Consider the following 19,922-nt stretch of genomic DNA (forward strand, 5'->3'; position numbering starts at 1 on the left):
CTTTCGATTTAGCGAGTTGAAAGCGTTTTAGGCATCTATCAGTAAAACAGCAGGGGCGTTCTCATATTCAATTTCACGTTTTTGTCCTAAACAGAGTTGGTAAATTGAACCGAGTGACATGCGTATTTTTGATGTTTTTTAATGCCAGCTTTCAATTTAGGAAGTTGAAAGCGTTTTGGCATCTATCAGTAAAATAGCAGGGGTGTTCGCATATTCAATGCCACGTTTTTGTCATAAACAGAGTTGGTAGTTTGAACTGAGCGACATGAGTTCATTTTTTAGCCATTTGGTTTTTGTTCGTCCTATTATCCTACGCATAACTTCTCCTACGGTTATGGGCTTTACTCCTGGGTTTTTATCTAAGGGTATTAATCTACATGCATTATATGGTTCCGTTAATCCTGCATTTAGTTCTTCGTAGCCATTTTTTTTGGCAATTTTAGCTATTGTTTTTGAAATCTCAGCTGATCGTTGTCCGAAGTTTGTTAAAATACATCTTCATTCATATGCATCAAGGCCAGATTGTCCATGAGATCCGTGCGATCTCATGGCTGCTTTCTTGATCCAGTTCTCCGTCTTGCCAATGCTTGAGTCGCCTTGCTATTGTTATAGATAAAAATTCATCTGGATTGGATTTTGTTTTGCACAGTAATAAGCGTGGAAACTTCAATGCTGCATCCATTGCGAATGTATGTTCGTTGTTTTCCATAAGGCTGTTCGGTGTTGTTTTGAGGGTCTCAATTAAGTTAAACAACTTTTTTTTGATAAGATCATCAAGACGGTTTCCAGTGGACCACTTCAGTTTTTTTTTTCCGTGTGGTTTCTATGAGTTCTGACCAGGTGTTTGACCATGGGTGTTGTGTTGTTACAAGTTCAAAAGTGGAGGGTTCTCTTGGGTTTTGTGAGTGTGGGACAGTCGAAGGCTGACGGTGGAGTTGAGGAGCAAGGTTTGTACGTAGAGTTGGGAGATTGCATTCATGTGCGTCGTTAGCTGAGTGAAATTGGGAGGTGCACCGATGGCAGCTGAAACCGTCATAGTGATCACTGGTGCGGGCTAGGCCGCTGCATTTTGCATGCATGTAGCCTGGGCATGAGAAGCATCAAAACACCTCCGCCTTGCAAGCTGTTTTTTACAAATAAGGTAATGTGTTTGAGTAGCCATTTGAGGATGGACGGCGTTGTCGAGTAAGCGAGACAAGTTATAGTTTAAGCTTAAAAGAAAAAAAAATTAGTAAAAAAATATTCAACGTAGAACAAGAAATGAATGCTATCTCGGCAGAACATTTGAGTGGTTAGATTTAGGTTGAAGTTAGATGAGACAATAAGTGTATGTGGGTGTACAAATCTGTTTATCAAATTGAACACCACTAGATTAAGAATATAGTTTCTACGATTTACTTAAGAGTTTTTACAAATATTAATTGTTTCGGGGATGATCAGTGTCTTGGGATGAAACTTGTTAGTGACGAGGTTAATCAAGTTTTTCCATTGCTGTTCTAATTCTTGTGAATGCAGCCTGTTATCATTGTGTCCGAAAACTATTATTACTCTATCTATGCGCTATAGTCTGTTTCGCGAAACTGTTTCAAAAAGATCTTGAAGCGTTGCGCCGCGGTAGGAGTGAACTGTTGATTTTATTAGAGCTGGTTTGATATATTTTTTCCTCGAAATCCCGATAACTAGTTTCTCTGCAAACTTATAGATGCTTCTTGCCTGCAATCGCAGCATGTACCTAAAACACAGACAACTGGGGCAAGAAAAGAATTTCTTTGAGACAAATTGAGTCTTGGGGTGATTTATGAATACTTTCATTTAGCATTTAAAATTGGTTTTAGACAAGGGCGCTAGAAAAAAAAGAGTAAGGAGTGGTGCAACCTGACGTCGTTTTAGAGGTCGCTTCACCAGCTCACTCCTTCTTGCGTCTAGTTACACCGGACAAACTTCACTAGCCTAGGGCTGGGATTGCAAGGTTTGGTAAGATAAGTCAGTGAGGAAAGCCCAGCGATGAAAATACACAAGAGGTAAACTTGAACAGACACTTTTTTTAATAAGTTGGTCACAACAATTAGGCTACATGTTAATTGAAAATGACCGCCCGAAAAGAGACTGAGAGCCGTCAATTCTATCTCCAACACAACTCCGAAAAACTTCCTTACTTCACCTTTAGTTATGTACTTTTATTCTTTTTTTTCATATCTTGTTTGACCGCGCAGAAATTAATAAAAACATATAACAAAGAAAAGTTTTTTGTACTATTTTGATTCTATGGCTGGAACAACGTGAAAAAAAACATGCGCTACTTGCAAAAGAACTCGCTATTCTTGTTTCTGGAAGGGTTGGAAATTTTCATTACAAATTACAATAGGTTGCCACTGGTTTATCTCATTTAAAAAGTATTAAGAAACAAATCTTTACACGCTTCTTTCTATCATGTGAAAAACATTAGTTGCTTTGTAGCAAACCATATCTATATGCAATTTCCATTTTAAATTGCAGAAAAGTTTGAGGCCCAAATCAGATAAGGTTTCCTTGGTTTTAGTCCCTTCATTTCCAAAAAACAGTTGTTTTTCGTTTTGCATATTTTGATTAGGGAGCATTCATCCAACTTGGAAGGCATGTTGTTTCTAATGGTCCAGTCGTACAACGCTTTTAAATCACTTTGAATATCTACTGAGATTAAACCCACGCTTAGAAACATGGAGTCAGCGGCAAAAATTAGGAAAATAATTGTGCGCACATTTTTGGAAGGTCATTAACAAGAACCAGAAATAGTACGGCCCCAAAATTTCCCTTGCAGGACACTACTAGTAATTTTTATTGGTGACAAAAAGATTCCATTTATTCGCACAAATTGTACACAATTTTTCAGGCATGCTTCGATTATTTCAAGGAGCTTGTTTTTGATGCCAGTTTTATAGAGTTTTTTCAAAAGCAGACCATGATCCACTCTTACAAAAGCCTTACTGTAGTGAGCAATGGTTATATCAACACCATTTTGCAGATGAAAGACACGTCAGGTTATTGTTGGAAAAATTGAAATCCCGTAAATTATTACATCAGCAAAAAGTTTTTAAAATTGTGTACACATTGAAACAAAATTTCAAAATCAGCATTTGTGTAATTGTAAGTACTGTTTGAGGGCGGTAAATAGCAGCAAAAAAGTAGTATTTTTTCTGTTTAAATTAATCAAGTATGAAGTTAGGGAACCAGTATCTTTAAAACCTAATTTAACATGCTCCTTGGTGATTTTAGTTTTTACGCAAAACATAGTGCCGTCGTGCGCTGTGGTTCCGGATTTTGCTTTTCTATTTGATAAAAAATATTGTTATTGAGGTAGGAAATTTTGCCTTCTGCAAAATCATCTGCGAGCTTTTTTTGTGATGTACATATATTATCAACAGAACTTACTAGCAGATAGCTCAAAAATATTCTCCTCAGATGGGAGTTATTAAACTTCTAATGTTATAACACAACATGCTTAATTCACCAGTTGAATTTCTTAATCACTCTTCAGTTACTACTGCTTGATTTGATAGTTTTTGCAAGGTTTTGTCAAGAAGGCATTTGATTTTTGACTTTTTGCAAAAAATGGAATTTTAGTTTCCAATCAGGAGACATGGGTAAAAACTTTGAGTTTTATTTCATTTTCAAATTTGTGTTTTTAAGTATTGCAGCATGGCCAAGTTTTTTTTAAGTGATATCCAAATGTTTGCTGGTTGACCGCTGAAAAAAATGGCCATGTAGTGTAAATGACTTCTATTTTTTGCGTTCATTATTTGAAATAAAACATCGGTTATCCAGTGTTTTTTTATTCATTGGATTGTTTTTTATTCCACTGACCAATTTTCTTGATATCGTTTTAATTTCCGGTTGGAATGATAAGGACCCCAGTTTTTATTTCAACTTATCAGAACCAGTGTCTGGCCCATTGGAGGATATATCTGATAGAATATCATGCCAATGCTTGGCCCATTTGAGGGATTCACTATCCAGAACGGGGCACATGCAACGAAAGATATGAAAAATCAGAAATGCCCAGAACCAACAATGCTTACTTCGGACCGACAAAATTTGCCGGGTTTTGTGGACTTGCTGTATTTTTTGAAAGCCTTAAGGAATTCTGGGACTCTTGTGTAATCTGTTTGGACTGGAGCGGGAGTAGGACTGTTACTTTTTAAAATCGAAAAAGCTATCAGTTAGATTGTTGGTCTTATTACAGAGGCATCTGACTACTAGAAAAACGTCTTCGACATTAAATTTAAAAAAATGAAAAAATAGTTTGAATTCATGGGTGATAGATCAATTCAAATGCTTTTTTATTATACAAATAAGGAAATAAGTTTGAGGACAAGAAAAAACCCGCTGCATTTTTGTTGATTTCGATAAAACCCTCGACCGTGTTCACGGGGAACTGTTACCATGGGCTCTCAAACACCATAGAGTTCGCAAAAATCTGGTTCAAATAATAATATATTTTACAGCGAGTCAAAAACCAGAGTTCGCCATCCCCAAAAATTGATGCAGCGGTAACTTCAAACCTAAAGAACCCGTGTATCAAGGATAGGCACTTAGGCTATTGTTTTTTATTATACTAATGGAAGAGTTTATCAAAAACTGTCGTTCAATGGTACCATTGGATATTCTTTATGCAGAGGACTTTTCGATATCCGCTGGAAAGGAATCCCATCCTTTTGAGAAGTTTGTTGCTTGAAACAATGTTTTTCAAAAATAAAATTTATATATCAACGTGGATAACTCAAAGTAATTGGTGTCAGTCCAAAAGTCTATTCCTCAAAAAAACCTGTTTAAGGGCGTCGGAGGCACTTCAAAACGATGCAGTTCTCGTAATTATTGGGTGCATAAAAATGCAGTAGCCTGATGAAGTTACCTAAGCATTATACTAAATAAGTATAATAGAAGACGCAATAATTCTTCCAACTATAATTGAAATCAGAAAGCCAATCTGAGGAATAATCAATTGGAAATGCTGAGTTTTGTCAAAAAAATACCTGCTATTTGAATGATATGTTTTCCGTTACAAGTGACGCAATACGTAAATGATTGGTCGGAATAGCAGATTTAGGGACAAAATGGAGGTAAATTGCGCCTCTGCTGCTGAAAAAAGATTTTAACTGGATCTTGTCTAAAAGCATGTCTATGGAGCTTGTCTAACGTCACATCTGGCGAACTGTTCTGAAACCTAGACGCAAACCAAGTCAATATCCAATTTTCTTAAGAGTGCTGACATTAAAGCTCTGGGTAGGATTACTAGAGTCACTTAGAAAGACAGAGTTTCCAACGAAGCAGTAATTGAAATGACAGGTCTCGTTAATCTGGACTGGCTACAAATGCTTTGGTGGCTAAGATGTTTTGGCCATGCTCACCAAGAAAAAAAAAACAACCAAGCGCTAAAATCACTAGAGCATTTTTTGGTTCCATTGAAAAAACCAGCATGAAGGTCTAAAACGCTATATTGATTGTGTTAAACGAGACCTGAATAAATGACGACTCAAATTCATATGTTCAGGACTCATATGTTTCAATGAAATGGCATGTAAAAGCGTGTTATCCTCCTTTTAGTAGCCTAGATTTTGTTCATCTGAACCACTCCCTACACGCATTCCGGATTCAAGCCCCACCACAATAAGAAAACGGACAAAAAACAATTTAGTAGTTTTTTTCTGTGATGATAAACTGATTTGAAATTATTGATTTTTTTAATGTTTTCGCATGTGTTCAGCTGAATATGATACGTTTAGCTCTAAACTGTAAGGAACGCCTTTAAAATCATTTAAAAAAAAGTATTTCAATTGTTTTTTTGCTCTCTTCTAAAAAATATGTGTTTAGATTTTTGCAAAACTTCTAATTTGCATGACTTTTTAAATTGCTTTGAGAATGGGTAAACAAATGAGCACTGAGAATGGGTAAACAACTGGCTTTTGGGTTGGTCTTTTCTGTGCAGGTGCAACAACTGCTTTTTAAGACATCTGATGAAAAAAATGATCGTAGAGGTTTCCTTGAAAATGAGAAAAAGATGCGTATACATTTCATTGAAACCATTTTTCTTTTCATTTGCCGGAAGGTCAGACGGGCCTGGCGGTTTTTTCGAAATGAGTTTAAAATCAGTAAATGGCTGGCTAAAACTCTGAGGAAAAATTCAGTTTTGCTTCTAAGATTTATATTATTTTCCAAAAAGAGGGCTGAGATTTTGTTTTTGTATCAGAAAAGCAGCCTCTGTTTGCAAAACTATAGGTCAAAGCTTTCTCTCGAAGAAACTTAAATAGCTGATTTTTTTTCGGGTTTTTTATTATCATTGTTGATACTTTCTTTCTTATGCTCAATTTTCTTGCAACATGAAACTGTGATATGAATGTTTATTTGTGAAATCACTCGAGTCTCATACATTATTGAAAAAATTCGATTTATGTGAAGCATTTTTTAACAATGTCGACCAAAGTTTTGTTGAAAATCTTATAATTTGATTTAAATTCTTTTTGCCTAAAAAAGTTCACAGATGACCTAAGACAGGTTTTTTTTTCTTTTTTTTTAATCAGTAAATTATCTATTTGGTTCAATTTTTCGTTTAGGTCCACGTTCTACATTACAAGCAGAGTCTGCACATAGCTAGCTAATTTCTCTTCATTGTAGAACATCCGTGATTATTTCTCTAGGTTAAGAAATCATAGCCTGAGCCGAGACTCCCCCATTTGGTCATTGTGCCTCGGAAGCACACACTGGAAGCATGAAGCACGGCAAAAGACAGCCGGCACTTCACCCAGTTCATAGTTTTACTATAGGGTTTCTCCCACTTGGTAGATAATGCTTCTCCTATTCTCCGAAGGAAACTTGCAAATTCTGGAGCAAGCATCCCATCAACAGACACGACAAGAGGAGTGAAAGACATATGTCTTTCCTGACACGCGTCTGAAAATTTTGTCTTTTTCTTAACCTCTGCTGAGTGCAAAACACTCATGGCCATTCTGTTCTGATAGGAGACGGCGCAGGTGTCAGAGACACGAATATCAAAAGACGCTCCCCCCTGTCTAACATAAACTCCACGACAAAACAAATCTGCAATTATTGCGGGTGTCTCATCTTGCGGGTTGTATTCTCTAGTAACAGGCTCACTCTTTACATCCTTCCACACTAAAGAAGCTAAGTCGCCTAGAGCATCCCTAATCTCATTGTGCCGTAAAGTTAAGAGACCACCTTTTTTGCACGCTAACGCATGCCGTAGGGTGAAAGGTGACTGGCAACCATCACAAAAAATTGGCGAAGTTTTTGTTTTACCGGACACCCATTGCATCCCGAAACTCCACTTCCGAAAGATCAAAGTTTTCTGCAGCAGTCGTTAACGCTGTCAGCCGGTCAGACAAGCTTCCTCCATTGATTCTTTTTACTGCGCGAAGTTGGTCTGCTGCTAGCTCATTCAATAACTCCCCCAACAACTCTTCATGTTTTTCTTCCAATATTTGATGATGTTTTTTCCGCGATCGAGACATTTAATTTCAGTGGTCTTCATGGGAAAAACCGTGCTGATCAACAATATTATCATAAAGAACCGTAACTGCTTCCCGTGACGTGTTGTAAAACTCATCACCAAATCTGGTTAGGTTAGACACTCCAAGACCACCCTTTCTTGCTGGCAAACAAAAAAGACGTCTCTCCCTTGATGAAATCGACAAATTTCCAAGTATCACAGGTAAGCATTTCTCCATCAAAAGATTCTCTAGCGGTTGAAAAAGCTGACTAGAACCACCCAAAACACGATGGGAAAAATTCCATTCCGCTTGTAGGGACTTCGTCAGTCCTGATAAAGCACATTGTGGTTCTGTTTTTGCCACAAAAGAAAGTTTCTCAAATTTGTCTACCCATTCAAGTACTTTCTTTTTGAGGTAGATGTCCTTCTCATTTCCGTCTCCAATGAAACCGCCCAAAAACCTCTTCCCTTCCACTATAGTAATCAAGTACTTGTCAAATATGTGATCCGCTTCTTCAGCATATTGTTTATCGACAACCAGAAAACTTTTGGAAGGCTCTCGAAAGTAACCGAAGACGGGACCTTCCTCAATCAAGTTTTTGAGCCATATCTCCAATTTCTTGAGTTTTGCTATGGCCGCAGAGTCATCAGCATACCAACTTTGTAAAACATGTTTCGGATCTTTTAACTTCCGAATCAGGTAAAGAAGTGAAACACCATAGAAGAAAATTGCCAGTGGGTCTCCCTGTGTGGTTCCTTCCCTACTGTATATCACTTCATCGGCGCCACCAACGAAAAGCGACGCGAAACCACTGTTAGTATTGAAGAGAAATCTAGAACATCTAGGCCACAATATTCGAGCATTCCCCAATGCTGTTTCATGATTGCATTCATCAACAGCATGCCACAGCCATCTTCCTTGTTGTCATCAAAAACATCAGAGAGCCATGAGTTGCACCTTCAACGCCAGCTTTCAGCCCGCAAGCTAATTGATCGGTCGAACATGTTTCTTCAAGGTCAATTTTTGTGAACTCAGCCACACTTTTGCAAATTATTCTACGTAGACATTCGCCTATGCCAATTGGTCGCACGCCAGGACTTTTATCAAGCGCAATCAATCTTCCAAAAACCAGTGCTCGCACTTTCGACCATGGTAAGATTTGACTGCACATTTTTGTGGCGAGAGTTGCAACTTCGTCTCTCAAGTGTAAAATGTGAGCCCCATGACGTAAAAAAAGCGTCTGCCAATGCTCAGAATCTGTTCCCGAAGCTCCCGAACTGCCCTGCAAAGAACGTGTCGTCTTTTCACTGGAAGCAGAACTGATTATAACATCTTCAAAGTCGGGTAAAACTGGCACTTGCAATCGCAAAGAGAGATGTGACTTGTGTGCCTCTGAATGCTTTGACTTCAAAGTCTCTAAAACAGTCACATCTTTCTTCACCTCTTGCATCGGATCAAGCACACCCCCGCTTGCTCTCTCCGAGAGCCACCGCATAGCACTTCTCACTTTGCCTTTCATAATTAATGAAACAAACTTTTTCGAGACATGTATGTCGTCCAAATTATCTTGATTTATTTGTTTCTTTTTGCCACATCTCACTGCTTCCGCCAACAACTTGTCGAATTTGTTTTCCTTCCAGTCTTCAATGCGCTGTCCAATAAGTGTTCGAATGTCTATTGATGCTTTGATCATTGGATCTCTTTGTAACAAAAGACGACTCATCACCAGAATTCTTTCTGAATTGGAATCAGCAGTGGTAGAAAGAAGCTTCAGTTCATGTGTCAGGAGGTCTACGTACTTCCTACCAATGTACTAATGTTACCATTAGGCAAGGTATACAGTCTTTTTGGCAGTCGTACGCTTTTCACCCATCTTTCAGTCCAAATCGAATGGTCAAGACAAGTTGATTTGTCGAGTGACGCACCGAATGCTTCCATGATTATGTCTTCGTCATGGCTTTCAAGATTTGGATTAGTTTCTGGTAGCACGTCTTCTATTTGCAGGTCTTGCATGGCGGTGTAACATCAACGCGGTCATTGTTATCTCGTGATAATAATAAGTCTTCCACTTCAAACCCGCTGGTTTTGGAAACACTGAGCTGCGAATCAGAATTATACCCCAGATAACTGGGCGGTTTGATAATTCTCTGAGTCCGCCTCATGATATCACGAGTGTTTCTCGAACCAAACTCGAACTCTTCCCGAGCACGGGCCACTCTGCTCCAGAGAAACGAGCTCCTCTCCAAACACGGGTTCCAAGCACCGGCTCTGTACCAAACACTTACGAGCTCCAAGCACCGGCTGTGCATGCAACACGAGCACCAATCCACAAATAAGCTGTACTCCGAACACGTGCTCTGCTCCAAACTCAAGAGCTCAGCTCCAAACACGAGATCTGATCCAAATACGAGCACTGCTTGAGATAAAAACAGTTGCAGTGGTTGTTGTTTTTTTCTTGCTTAACAAGACACGGCATAACTTTCCATATGGCAAAAAGTTATGACAGGTTTGCTTTAGTTTTTTTTTTTGAAAAAAAAATTTTGTAGCACTTTTTGCATATAACTGGCATAGTTTTCGCAGGAAATTGTGTATCATTTTTTGAAGTGAGGCTTTTGGCTTGCTTAATTGAAAACTTGATTACCGAGGATTTACTTGACTGATTTATTTGGCTTAAGCATCGGTTGGTTTTGTGTGGTAAGTTTTATGGTCTTTATAACTAATATTTAGGGGACGAGAATAATGTCAAGAGGAGTTTTCGCATCTGCTTTCAGATGATTCACATTTCAAGCTCTTTCTAAATTAAAGCGTAATAAAATGATTGCGCATAGTCAAACGATTCAGCTGATTCATAGTAAAACTCTTTTTTTTGCAGATGCTAACATAATTTTCTAGGTTTTTCGATTGTTTCAGTCAGACGTGTTTTTTTTTCTGACCAAAAGCTATTGTGTATGTTTTTGCATACTGCTTAGATCTTTTTGTAGTTATGGGTAATTAATTTAGGAACACAACCTCACGTCCTCTATCAGATTTATCATTTTGGAAGTAACATATAATATACTATGAAGAAATCAAACCTGTTAGCAAAAATTCTTAGATCTGAATGTTCCCTCGCCAAACTTCTATATTTTAAAAGCAGGAATTGGATTCTGTTTTTGTATTTGGCACTATCATTTGGCGAATGAGAGGCAGTATAGTGCGATAGCGGAGTTTTAGCTTTGAATTGAACTTGCACTTGAGATGCGCTAACTGATTTTCAAAAAAATTCGAATGGAAAATGTTACTCTAAAACGTACTCGAAATAGCACAGGCTTGGTAACTTGCTTTTTCAAGTTGAAAGCAGGATTTGAAGTTTTTGTATGAACATAATTGTATTTTTTTGTTTCAATTGTGCATTTCTTTTATTCTAGAGAGAATCCCTTTTGTACTTGTTCATTTTTTTCTTTCTTTTTTGAGTTTGAAAAAAAAACAATTTTTCTGATATTCTGTAATTAAATTTTTGGCTTTAACAGATTTTAAATTTTGTTGATGTTATTTTCTGAAAAAAGAAAGGTTTCTTTATTCAGCTGGCTCTTGGAAACTTTCCATCTAGTTTTAGTCTTAAAAAAATTTGAAAAATTACTGTTTTAAAGCGAAGACCTCTTTTTCCTTACTAGCAACAATTTCTGTTTCAGCATCAACCCATAGTAATCGGGATTGCAAATCAAACAGAGCGCAAATTACTAGAGCGCAAATTAAAGTTAAATTAAGATCAAATTCAGCTTAAAAAAACCTAACAAACATCTTTGACAAAAAAATTTATTTGCCAGTTGAAAATATGTTCAAATGTACTAGTGCATGCCATACTGTTACCTTCAATGAATTTCAGACAATCAGTCATATAGAATATGAATTGATAGCAACTAATCGATAGAATCATGATCTTAAGGAATTTTTCCAAAAAAGTGTGGAATTTTTTTTTGAAAATTGAAATGTTTGAATACAAATTGTTACTAATCTTAAGGAATTTTTACAAAAAAGTGTGGAATTTTTTTTTGAAAATTGAAATGTTTGAATACAAATTGTTACTAATAAATGAGCTCGAAATGATTCAGGCAGAATTTGTAATTTGGAAATTCTTGAACTTATTTTTGTTCCAATACAATTGTGAATTTTGAATTTTACTTGTAGATTTTATTTAGTACTTTTTGATTTTCAGTTTTTTGATTCTAGAACGAATTCAATTTTTAAAAATGTTTTAAATTGAATAATTCGGCTCTTGCAAAATGTCTTGAAGTTAAAATTAAGAATGAACTTAGACTATCCCCTTCAATTTTTGTCCTTTTTTTGGCTGATTGGTATCTGTCTGTTTCGAAGCTCCATTCCTTGATACTTTCTAGTTAGGCCATTTTCATTGGTAGTTGAGGTTTTTTCTTGAACAGTTTTTCTTATCAACTTGGCAACATGAATAACTTTTGGCAATTTGTAACAATTTTTTGAAAATGGTTTTTTCATCCAAAACATAAATTGGAACGATACTTAAGATGTAACATACAAAAAATTTTACTTAAATAAACTATATAGAATATATTTCATCCAGATCAGAGTGGACATAATCCAGAATAAAGCAAATCTGATACAGATCAGCGCAGATTTGAATCAAATCTGAACCATGCAACCAGTTCTGAATTTTTCACAAAATCTGTATCTTTCTCAGAACCGAACCAAATTTGTCCAATTTCAAGCAAAAGTTGGACTATATTTGTAAAAAATCTAAAACAGGCAAATTTTAGTAGCTCAGATCTGATTTCCAGTTTTTGATAACGTACGTGCAATTGCTGGCAATATTTTAGGCATTTGTTTTTGAAAACTAAAAAAATTGAACAGATTGCATTTGGGTTTGTTTTGAAATTGCTTCTCTTTAGATTTCATTCCCAAGCAGTTTTCCTATTTTGGCTGTAGAAGATAGCGCATTTATGCTGCTTCGAAAATTTATCCATCAAAATTGAAAATGACTGAAATAATGCCCGGAAACAAACATTAATTTTTTTGTGCAGACAAAGCACATTCGATTTTGAGTTCTTTTTGACCATTTGCTACAAGTTCACATAAGCAGAAATGATATCTTTTAAAATATTGTTAGTGATCTTACAATTTCAATCTCACCAAAGTTTACCATTTTTTGGTCAATGGTGTTTGTTAGGTTTGCTTGTGTTGAATTTAATCGTAATGTAAGCGGAATCCGCAACAGGTCAAAAATAGATTTGTCGCGGAATCCAATACATTGCTAATTTTTTTTAAAAATCTTCTTTGCTATTTTGGATTCCACGACCAATCGCTCCGAAAATAAAAGTTTTTCAGAAAACCGTAGCAAAGCTTGCAAACTCCGCAACAGTTTGGGGAATCTCTAAGCTATACAGTAAAAGTACGCTGTCGCGGAATCCGCAAATTGTAAGCGGAATCCTCGAAATGCAGACGGAAAGCGCAAAATGTGAGCGGGCTCCGTTTAAATTTTCGGTATCTGCTTACATCCGTGGAATCCGTTTATAACTTCCGGAATCCGGAACAACTCTTTACTGGATTCAAGAGAAACTTAAAGTGCCGACATAATTTACAATACACGCACTTGAGCGCAGAGTCCACGAAAAACTTGTTAGTGGGATTCACTTACATTTTGGATAAAGCCTAAGTGTTTGCATCTGGAATCCAGGGACACCAAAGTGCACGTTTTATCGTCACTATAAACAGGTGAAATACGAGAAAGCGCTACTGAGACCACTTAGTCTTCTACTATAGCTTTAATTTACTTGGCTATTTTGACTATCTATTTTGAGAATCGAACGAATCTTTATATCTTGGGCAAAGTAATATACACTATATCAATCGGTTTGGTAAAAGAAAATTATGCATCATTCAATCAAAATTTTTTTTACAGTTTATCATTATGATTATTTTGATTATTATTATTGTTATTAAGATTAGTATACTATTACAGCTTTGAAGTCAGAAGGTATTTTTCGGACGCTTTCCACCCCTCAGGGATTCGACCCCCTGCCGACCCCAAGGATCCAACCTTTTTACTATTTCGAGACATCCATTTTAGGGTGACGGACCCTAAAATTTTTCTAAAAGCGCTTTCGGCGCCAAAATATATTAATTTTGAGGGTGGAGCGCGCGCCGAAAAAACGCAATTGTTTGGTCAAAGTTTTCCAAAAAGTGCCTAAAAACGCATTTTTTCAACCTGTTTTTTTTTTTTAAAATTTGCCTACGACGCAGAAAGTTTGGTCAAAATGGGGCATGTATAGTGATTTGGGAGAGCTCAGAAAATCAATTTGGTCGACCTAAAAAAAGGTCGACAAAAATTTCTAAAACTTTTTGAAAATCCGCCGCCCCCCGCCCCCCCCTTGAAAAAATCCGCCGCAACCCCCCCCCCCTTGAGAAAATCCGCCGCAACCCCCCCCCCCCCCCCCCCCCACTGCCCCCTGATTTTGAAAATCCGCCGCTCTCCCGCCCCTGATCAAGACTTTCTTTGAGCTAATTATGAGATCTAACATTTAAAAATTGTTCGACAATTTAAATGCGTGCTTCATTTTTTAAATGCGTGCTCCAACAGTGATCACAAACCCGAAACTTGGCTGTTTTTTTTTCAACAAGTAAAAATAATTATTTAATAAATGTGGATAAAATGGAATTTAGAAGTATTTGCTCAGAAAAAATGCCATGGAAAAAGGATACCTCGATAATACTAGACGTTCCAAATTTCTGAACTCAGATTTTCATTCATTGCTTCGCTTGAAAACTTAAGATTTTAAAAATTTTATCACCATGTTTGTTACAATTTACTTTTTATTGCCATAAATTTCAGAAAATTATGAAAAGACCAGCAAAAAAGCGCATTTTTTCAGCCTTCAAGTCTTTTTCATCAACAGAAACAGGCAACTCATTTTATGAAGCATCCCTTGAGGTTTTTGCAGTAATCTGTTTATTCGAACAACTGATGGGTCCGTTTGGAGGTATGTTTGGATTATTTGTCCAGGATTTCCACACGTAGTTGAAGTTCTTGGGGTCGGAGTCTTGGTCTACAGGAGGATAAATGGGTTCTACAGACAGAGATCTCCAGTACTTCAATCGGTCCAAAGTCATCTTTAGCTCATTTGCATAATCCGGATTATCTATCAGATTTTCAAACTCGCATGGATCTTTCTCAAGGTCATAAAAACACTCATCGCTGCCTGAAATCTTAGAGTGGCAACTAAAGTCGACACCTGAAGGAACTTCACTACATGTAACTTGGGATGGAGTTGTGTTTGGAACAATAGTCTCATTCGAGTCTGGTAACGGTCCGGGAGCCGCAAACCACGATGCCAAAGATCCACCTCCTGGATTCAGGAGATACTTGAACCTCCCCACCTTGATTCCTGTTGAATTGTCATAGGGGTCGATATTAACCAGAACTTCAGATCTGGGAGCTGTCGAGTTCCTCCGGTAAAGAGATCCAGCATGCTATAGGACTCCGGGATGTTCATGTTTCTCAAATCGCCTCCAGCCGCTTCATATAATGTCGGTAACCAGTCTGCAATGTGCATCAACTCAGTTGAAACTTCACCCGCTCTTTTCTCAAACATCTTTCCGTATACAAAAGCGGGGCGACCTTATTCCACCCTCGAAATTGCCCCCCTTAGCACCTCTAAGAGGGAAGTTATTGCCAGCTCCATTGGGCGTCCCCCCGTTGTCGGAACTGAAGATGATGATTGTGTTGTCCATTTGACCTTTGGCTTGCAGGGAGTTCACGACTTTTTCAACAGCGTTGTCCATTTCTTTGACAATGCCAACGTATTTGCGACGTTTGATATCCCACACGTTCTAAACCATCAAGTGATATTTAATAATCGCCTGAGAGACAACGGTGATCGCAGTTCATTTTTGAGCTAGCAAAATGACTCTGGTTTGTACCCATACCTGCTTCTTACAGTCTTGTGTAAAATTTTCACTGTCTTATGAACATAAAAACTATAATTATAAGACTACTTCAGCACTCTTATCAAATAACAACACTTTTCTGGCATTTAAAAAAATGTTTGCCGAAAAACTTGATTGTTCAATCAAGAACCAAATTCTCGCTTGCTGCTACAGAAATTTGATTTATAATCAAGTAGCCAGTTCTTTTATAGGTTTTCAGACCAATAAAAAATTGATAGCATTTAACATTTGGGAAACAAAACAAAAAAAAACGCTTTACGCCATATCCCAGATCCCCCAGACTACAAAAGAGGTAACTGGTTGAATGAACTCACTTTTATTTCATACTCGGTTTCCGGTGGGACCTGCAATGGATCATCGTCGTTACCCACGTGAGTTGCTTGCAATGCCAAGTAGAGAAAGAGCGGAGATGCTTCGAAGTTGTGATCCTGGATTAGGCCCACTGATCTGTCGGCCATAAGACGGGTGCTGTACTGACCGTACTCGCTGTCGAGGATAGTGTCTGTTACTCCGTCGTCAATTCTCCAGTCCAGACCATCCCAATCCACTGGAATATTTAAACCCTCATAACTCAAAAAGATCTCGTTTAAGATAAAAAAGTAATGCCAAAAAATTAACTTTCATAAAAAAAATTATCAGTTTTTTTTGCTAAAAATCCAGCATCTGCATGACTTGTTTCTTCAAATTGTGACAAGGAATAAAAAAAGAAAAAGTGTACAACAATTGCTAAAAAGCAAAAAATTACTAATAACACCCAGGGGCGGATCTAGGATTTTCTCGAGGGGGGGGGGGTGGATTTTCAAAAAGAAATCGAAAATTTTGACCTTTTTTTTGGGTCGACCAAATTGATTTTTTGAGCTCTCCCAAAGCACTGTTTTTAGGCACTTTTTGGAAAATTTTGACCAAAAAATTGCGTTTTTTCGGCGCGCGCTCTCCCCTCAAAATTAGTAAATATTGGCGCCGAAGGCGCCTTTAGAAAAATTTTAGGGTCGGTCGGCCAAAAGTGAATTTCTTAAAAAGTACCAAAGGGGGGACCCTTTGGGTCGGCAGGGTGTCGAATCCCTGAGAGGGAGGCGTCCGCCCCCCCCCCCTCCCCCTAAAACCGCCCCTGATAACACCTCTAAAGAGCGAATTGTGCTTACCTCCGTTTCTTTGTTCGTGATCTCGATGTACGTAGTAGTCGTTTTTGCCATTATAGAACCCGTAAAAGGTCTTGAAGCCTCGCAGTGCAGGTGTATAACTGAAAGGAAATGTGTTATATCTCCGAAGTGAATTAATTGTATATGATCAATTTTGAATTGTGATAATTTTGAAACTTATAATTTTGAAATTTGAACTTAGAAAAATGAAAGAAAAAAAAACCGAAAATTTTTTTCATTTATTGGGGAAAATGTATGGAATTAAAATTTGGCCGAACATTTTTTATCCAGATAACACTATTCTTCGGCTTTTTATGTGTCAAAGTCTTCGCACGAGGTTTAAGTTTGGGAGAGGATCTCAGAACAATAATAAAAGGCTTGTAAATTACTCTTTTTATGTTTAACTCGCCGTCTAAGAAACCAAAGCGAAATAAACATTTAACAAGCAGGTTTTTTAAGTGTTTGTTAATGGTGGTCATCTGTGGTCATCTGATAATAGTCATTTGATATCAGACCAGAGAAAAAAAACTACTAACTTTCTATGGAAGAAACCCAAGTGCCATTTTCCGACCATGTGACTCTCGTAGCCCAGGTCATTCAGGTACTCCGGCATCAATCTAAACTGCAGCGGGATCCCACTTCTCTGTCCTGGTCCAATCACTCGGTACTGCAACCCTGTAGTGACTGGATGGCGTCCAGTGAGCAGTGCCGCCCTACTTGGTGTGCAGAGAGACATTACGTAATAATTGTTCAGAATTATTCCTTCGTTGGCGAGGGAGTCAATGAAAGGGGAGTCGATCTGGGAACTGCCGTGGAACCCAACATCGTTCCATCCCAGATCATCAGCCAGTAGAAACAGAATATTTGGTCGTTCATGAGCCGATGGAAGCAAAAACAAGTTCAAAGACAAAAATAATTTAAACATGCAGATAAAATTGACAATCATTTCTTTTGTGATGGTTCATATAACATAGGCAATGCTTCTAATGAATGATTGATACTTGCTGTTTGTCCAATTGATCTTATTCATGCAGTGTTAGTAGATCAAATATTTCAAACGTATATGGTTGATGCCAATTGTTGGCCAGCTTTTGCTGTTTACAATGGATTAGGCCTGGTTTCATTATTTGCCTTGATCTTAATATCTTTTAACTCGAAAACGCAATCAACTGCTTATATAATGACAAAAATGTCTAAATCCAATTCCCCATAATCACAAAACTGTCCAACCATACGTCGAAAATGTTATATAGCTGGTAAGACAGGCATATGTGGCGCGGCGTATGGGGCCGATTTAGGGGGACGCCTCTCTGCTCAAGAATTCGTCCCCCTGCCGAGCCGTAGGGTCCAACCTTTGGTACTTTCTTAAGACATCCATTTACGGCAGACCGACTTCAAATTTTTTCTAAAGGCGATACTATTTTTACTCAACATTTTGATCAACATTGTTCGATGGCCGAAAAACGGTATTTCGGCCTGTTTTTTCTGAAAATTTCCTGCGACAGAGCAGATTTGGCCGAAATAGGGTCTTTATAGTGATTTGGGAGAGCTCAGAAAATCCATCTAGTCGACCTATAAAAGGGTCGACAAAATTTCGAATTTTTTGAAAAGTATTGTTTCTTCAAATTGTGACAAGGAATAAAAAAAGAAAAAGTGTATAATAATTGCTAAAATGCAAAAAATTAAAAATAACACCTCTAAAGAGCGAATTGTGCTTACCTCCGTTTCTTTGTTCGTGATCTAGATGTACGTAGTAGTCGTTTTTGCCATTATAGAACCCGTAAAAGGTCTTGAAGCCTCGCTAGCATCATGAAAATCCTAGATTCGCGGACGTATAGCTACACATTTTGGTAAGCCCTAGATGTAGTCTTAAAAGTTTTGTCGCTAAATTTGAAATTGTTAGATATTTATAAGCCTGTACAAGTATTGTGAATAAAAAAGCAAAAAAGGCAAACAAAAATCATTGAGTGTTGCTCCATTATTTACTCATAACAAGACTGCTCGTATATCAGAGTAAAGCTCCGATTGGTCTTGAATTACTTTTGGAATATGAAATATTGTTAAACTACACATTTTAGGCTGATCAAAGTATTAAAATTTAGGTCATTTATGGAATTATTAAATCAAAATAGATTGCGTTATCTCAATTTGGAGCGGCTATGAGTGCGAATAATTTGCCACACTTAATAATTTATAAATATTTGATACAAACTATCGAAGTATTATTCCAGCCAGCTAAGCCGCACTTTAGTCTTGTGCAAGCATACTCGCTTGGCAATCCCATGATTTCTGCATCGATGCCCATATGCAGTCAACTTTTCTAAAATCGGTCTGAAAAAAAAACTACTCCGGGCATATGTATTCCTCACTGTAAATTGATTTGGTTTGAAAAAAATGTAGTATAAAAAATCAATTTCAATCAATTATTAAATCGATTTAAATCCATGTTTTGTAAAATTATTTTGGTTTCAATTTCATTCAAAATTTGTAACAACAAAATCAATTAAGATAGTTTTAATTCGATTGTTGTCTTCATTTCCTAGTGCAATGAAATTGATTTTTTTTCTATCGTAAAAGTCCATTTGCTCCAATCAATTGAGGTATCTTAATGGGTAATCGTAAGTCAATGTCCTACAATTGTATCTGTATAAAAATTGATTCAAGTCGATTTCATTATCAAGTTTGTCAGAATGGGCAGAATTCTTTACAGATTTTAGATCACTTAGAATAAGGCTAAGACGTTCATATCAAGAATGATGCCCACCAAAATCAATTTAAGTAAATTGAAAGTTTTCCTAGAGCAAAGTTTTTAAATTTTTAATTCAATCCAAAAAACTTTATGGTGAGATGAATCAGTTGCAAGCTCAAAAATAAATTTTAATACCCCTAGAGTCATTGCACCCTAAAAATTTTTTCCATTGAAGATTGCGTGAATTTGTATTCTCTTAATGCATTACCTTCATACTTAGGACCAAGCGGCCACAAAATTTTTTTTTTGTATTTTTTCAAAATTTTCTCGTGAGCAATCACAAGTTTTTCTTTTTGCCTGTTTTTCAAAATTGACCCTTCAATTTTTCAAAACCCGGTTTGATAAAAATATAAAGAGTTAAATTAAGAGCAAACCCATGCGGAATAAACAAATTTGTTGCCTAACAATTCCGAAAACGTGGTCAAAACTGGTCATATGTATTTCATGAATAATTCATACACGTTGAAATACGTAACAATTACTCCTATTGAATAGTTAAGGGACCAACAAAGGGTCTTTTGTGAGCTAGAATAACACTTTTGGCCTTAAAAATTACTGCAAGAGCTTTTGAATTCAAACTTTTGCTCTAGTTTTTGG

The 19,922-nt window shown here is 37.1% G+C and overlaps 3 protein-coding genes across 5 annotated transcripts in view; 1 reads left to right on the forward strand and 2 right to left on the reverse strand.

The window, feature by feature from the left end:
• LOC134839227 (probable arginine--tRNA ligase, mitochondrial) overlaps nt 1-9,494 on the reverse strand; it is a 13,658-nt gene extending 4,164 nt beyond the window's left edge. The window contains exons 1-3 of the mRNA XM_063854711.1: nt 9,407-9,494; nt 8,651-9,218; nt 7,872-8,313 (exon numbers count right to left, since the gene is read on the reverse strand). Coding sequence (XP_063710781.1) covers nt 7,872-8,313; nt 8,651-9,218; nt 9,407-9,494 — 1,098 coding nt within the window. The remainder of the gene's footprint in view (nt 1-7,871; nt 8,314-8,650; nt 9,219-9,406) is intronic.
• Nucleotides 1-19,922, forward strand: part of LOC134847739 (uncharacterized) — a 569,481-nt gene that overhangs the window by 357,891 nt on the left and 191,668 nt on the right. The gene's annotated exons all lie outside the window — the stretch shown is intronic.
• LOC134847722 (arylsulfatase B-like) lies at nt 14,285-17,637 on the reverse strand. The gene is given in 5 exon segments (XM_063864912.1): nt 14,285-15,103; nt 15,105-15,320; nt 15,752-15,984; nt 16,580-16,677; nt 17,113-17,637. Coding segments are annotated over 5 exon segments (1,218 nt in total). The 5' UTR covers nt 17,523-17,637; the 3' UTR covers nt 14,285-14,842.

Source organism: Symsagittifera roscoffensis, chromosome 1 (genome assembly GCF_963678635.1).
Source record: "Symsagittifera roscoffensis chromosome 1, txSymRosc1.1, whole genome shotgun sequence".
In the NCBI taxonomy this organism is placed as follows: domain Eukaryota; kingdom Metazoa; phylum Xenacoelomorpha; order Acoela; family Convolutidae; genus Symsagittifera; species Symsagittifera roscoffensis.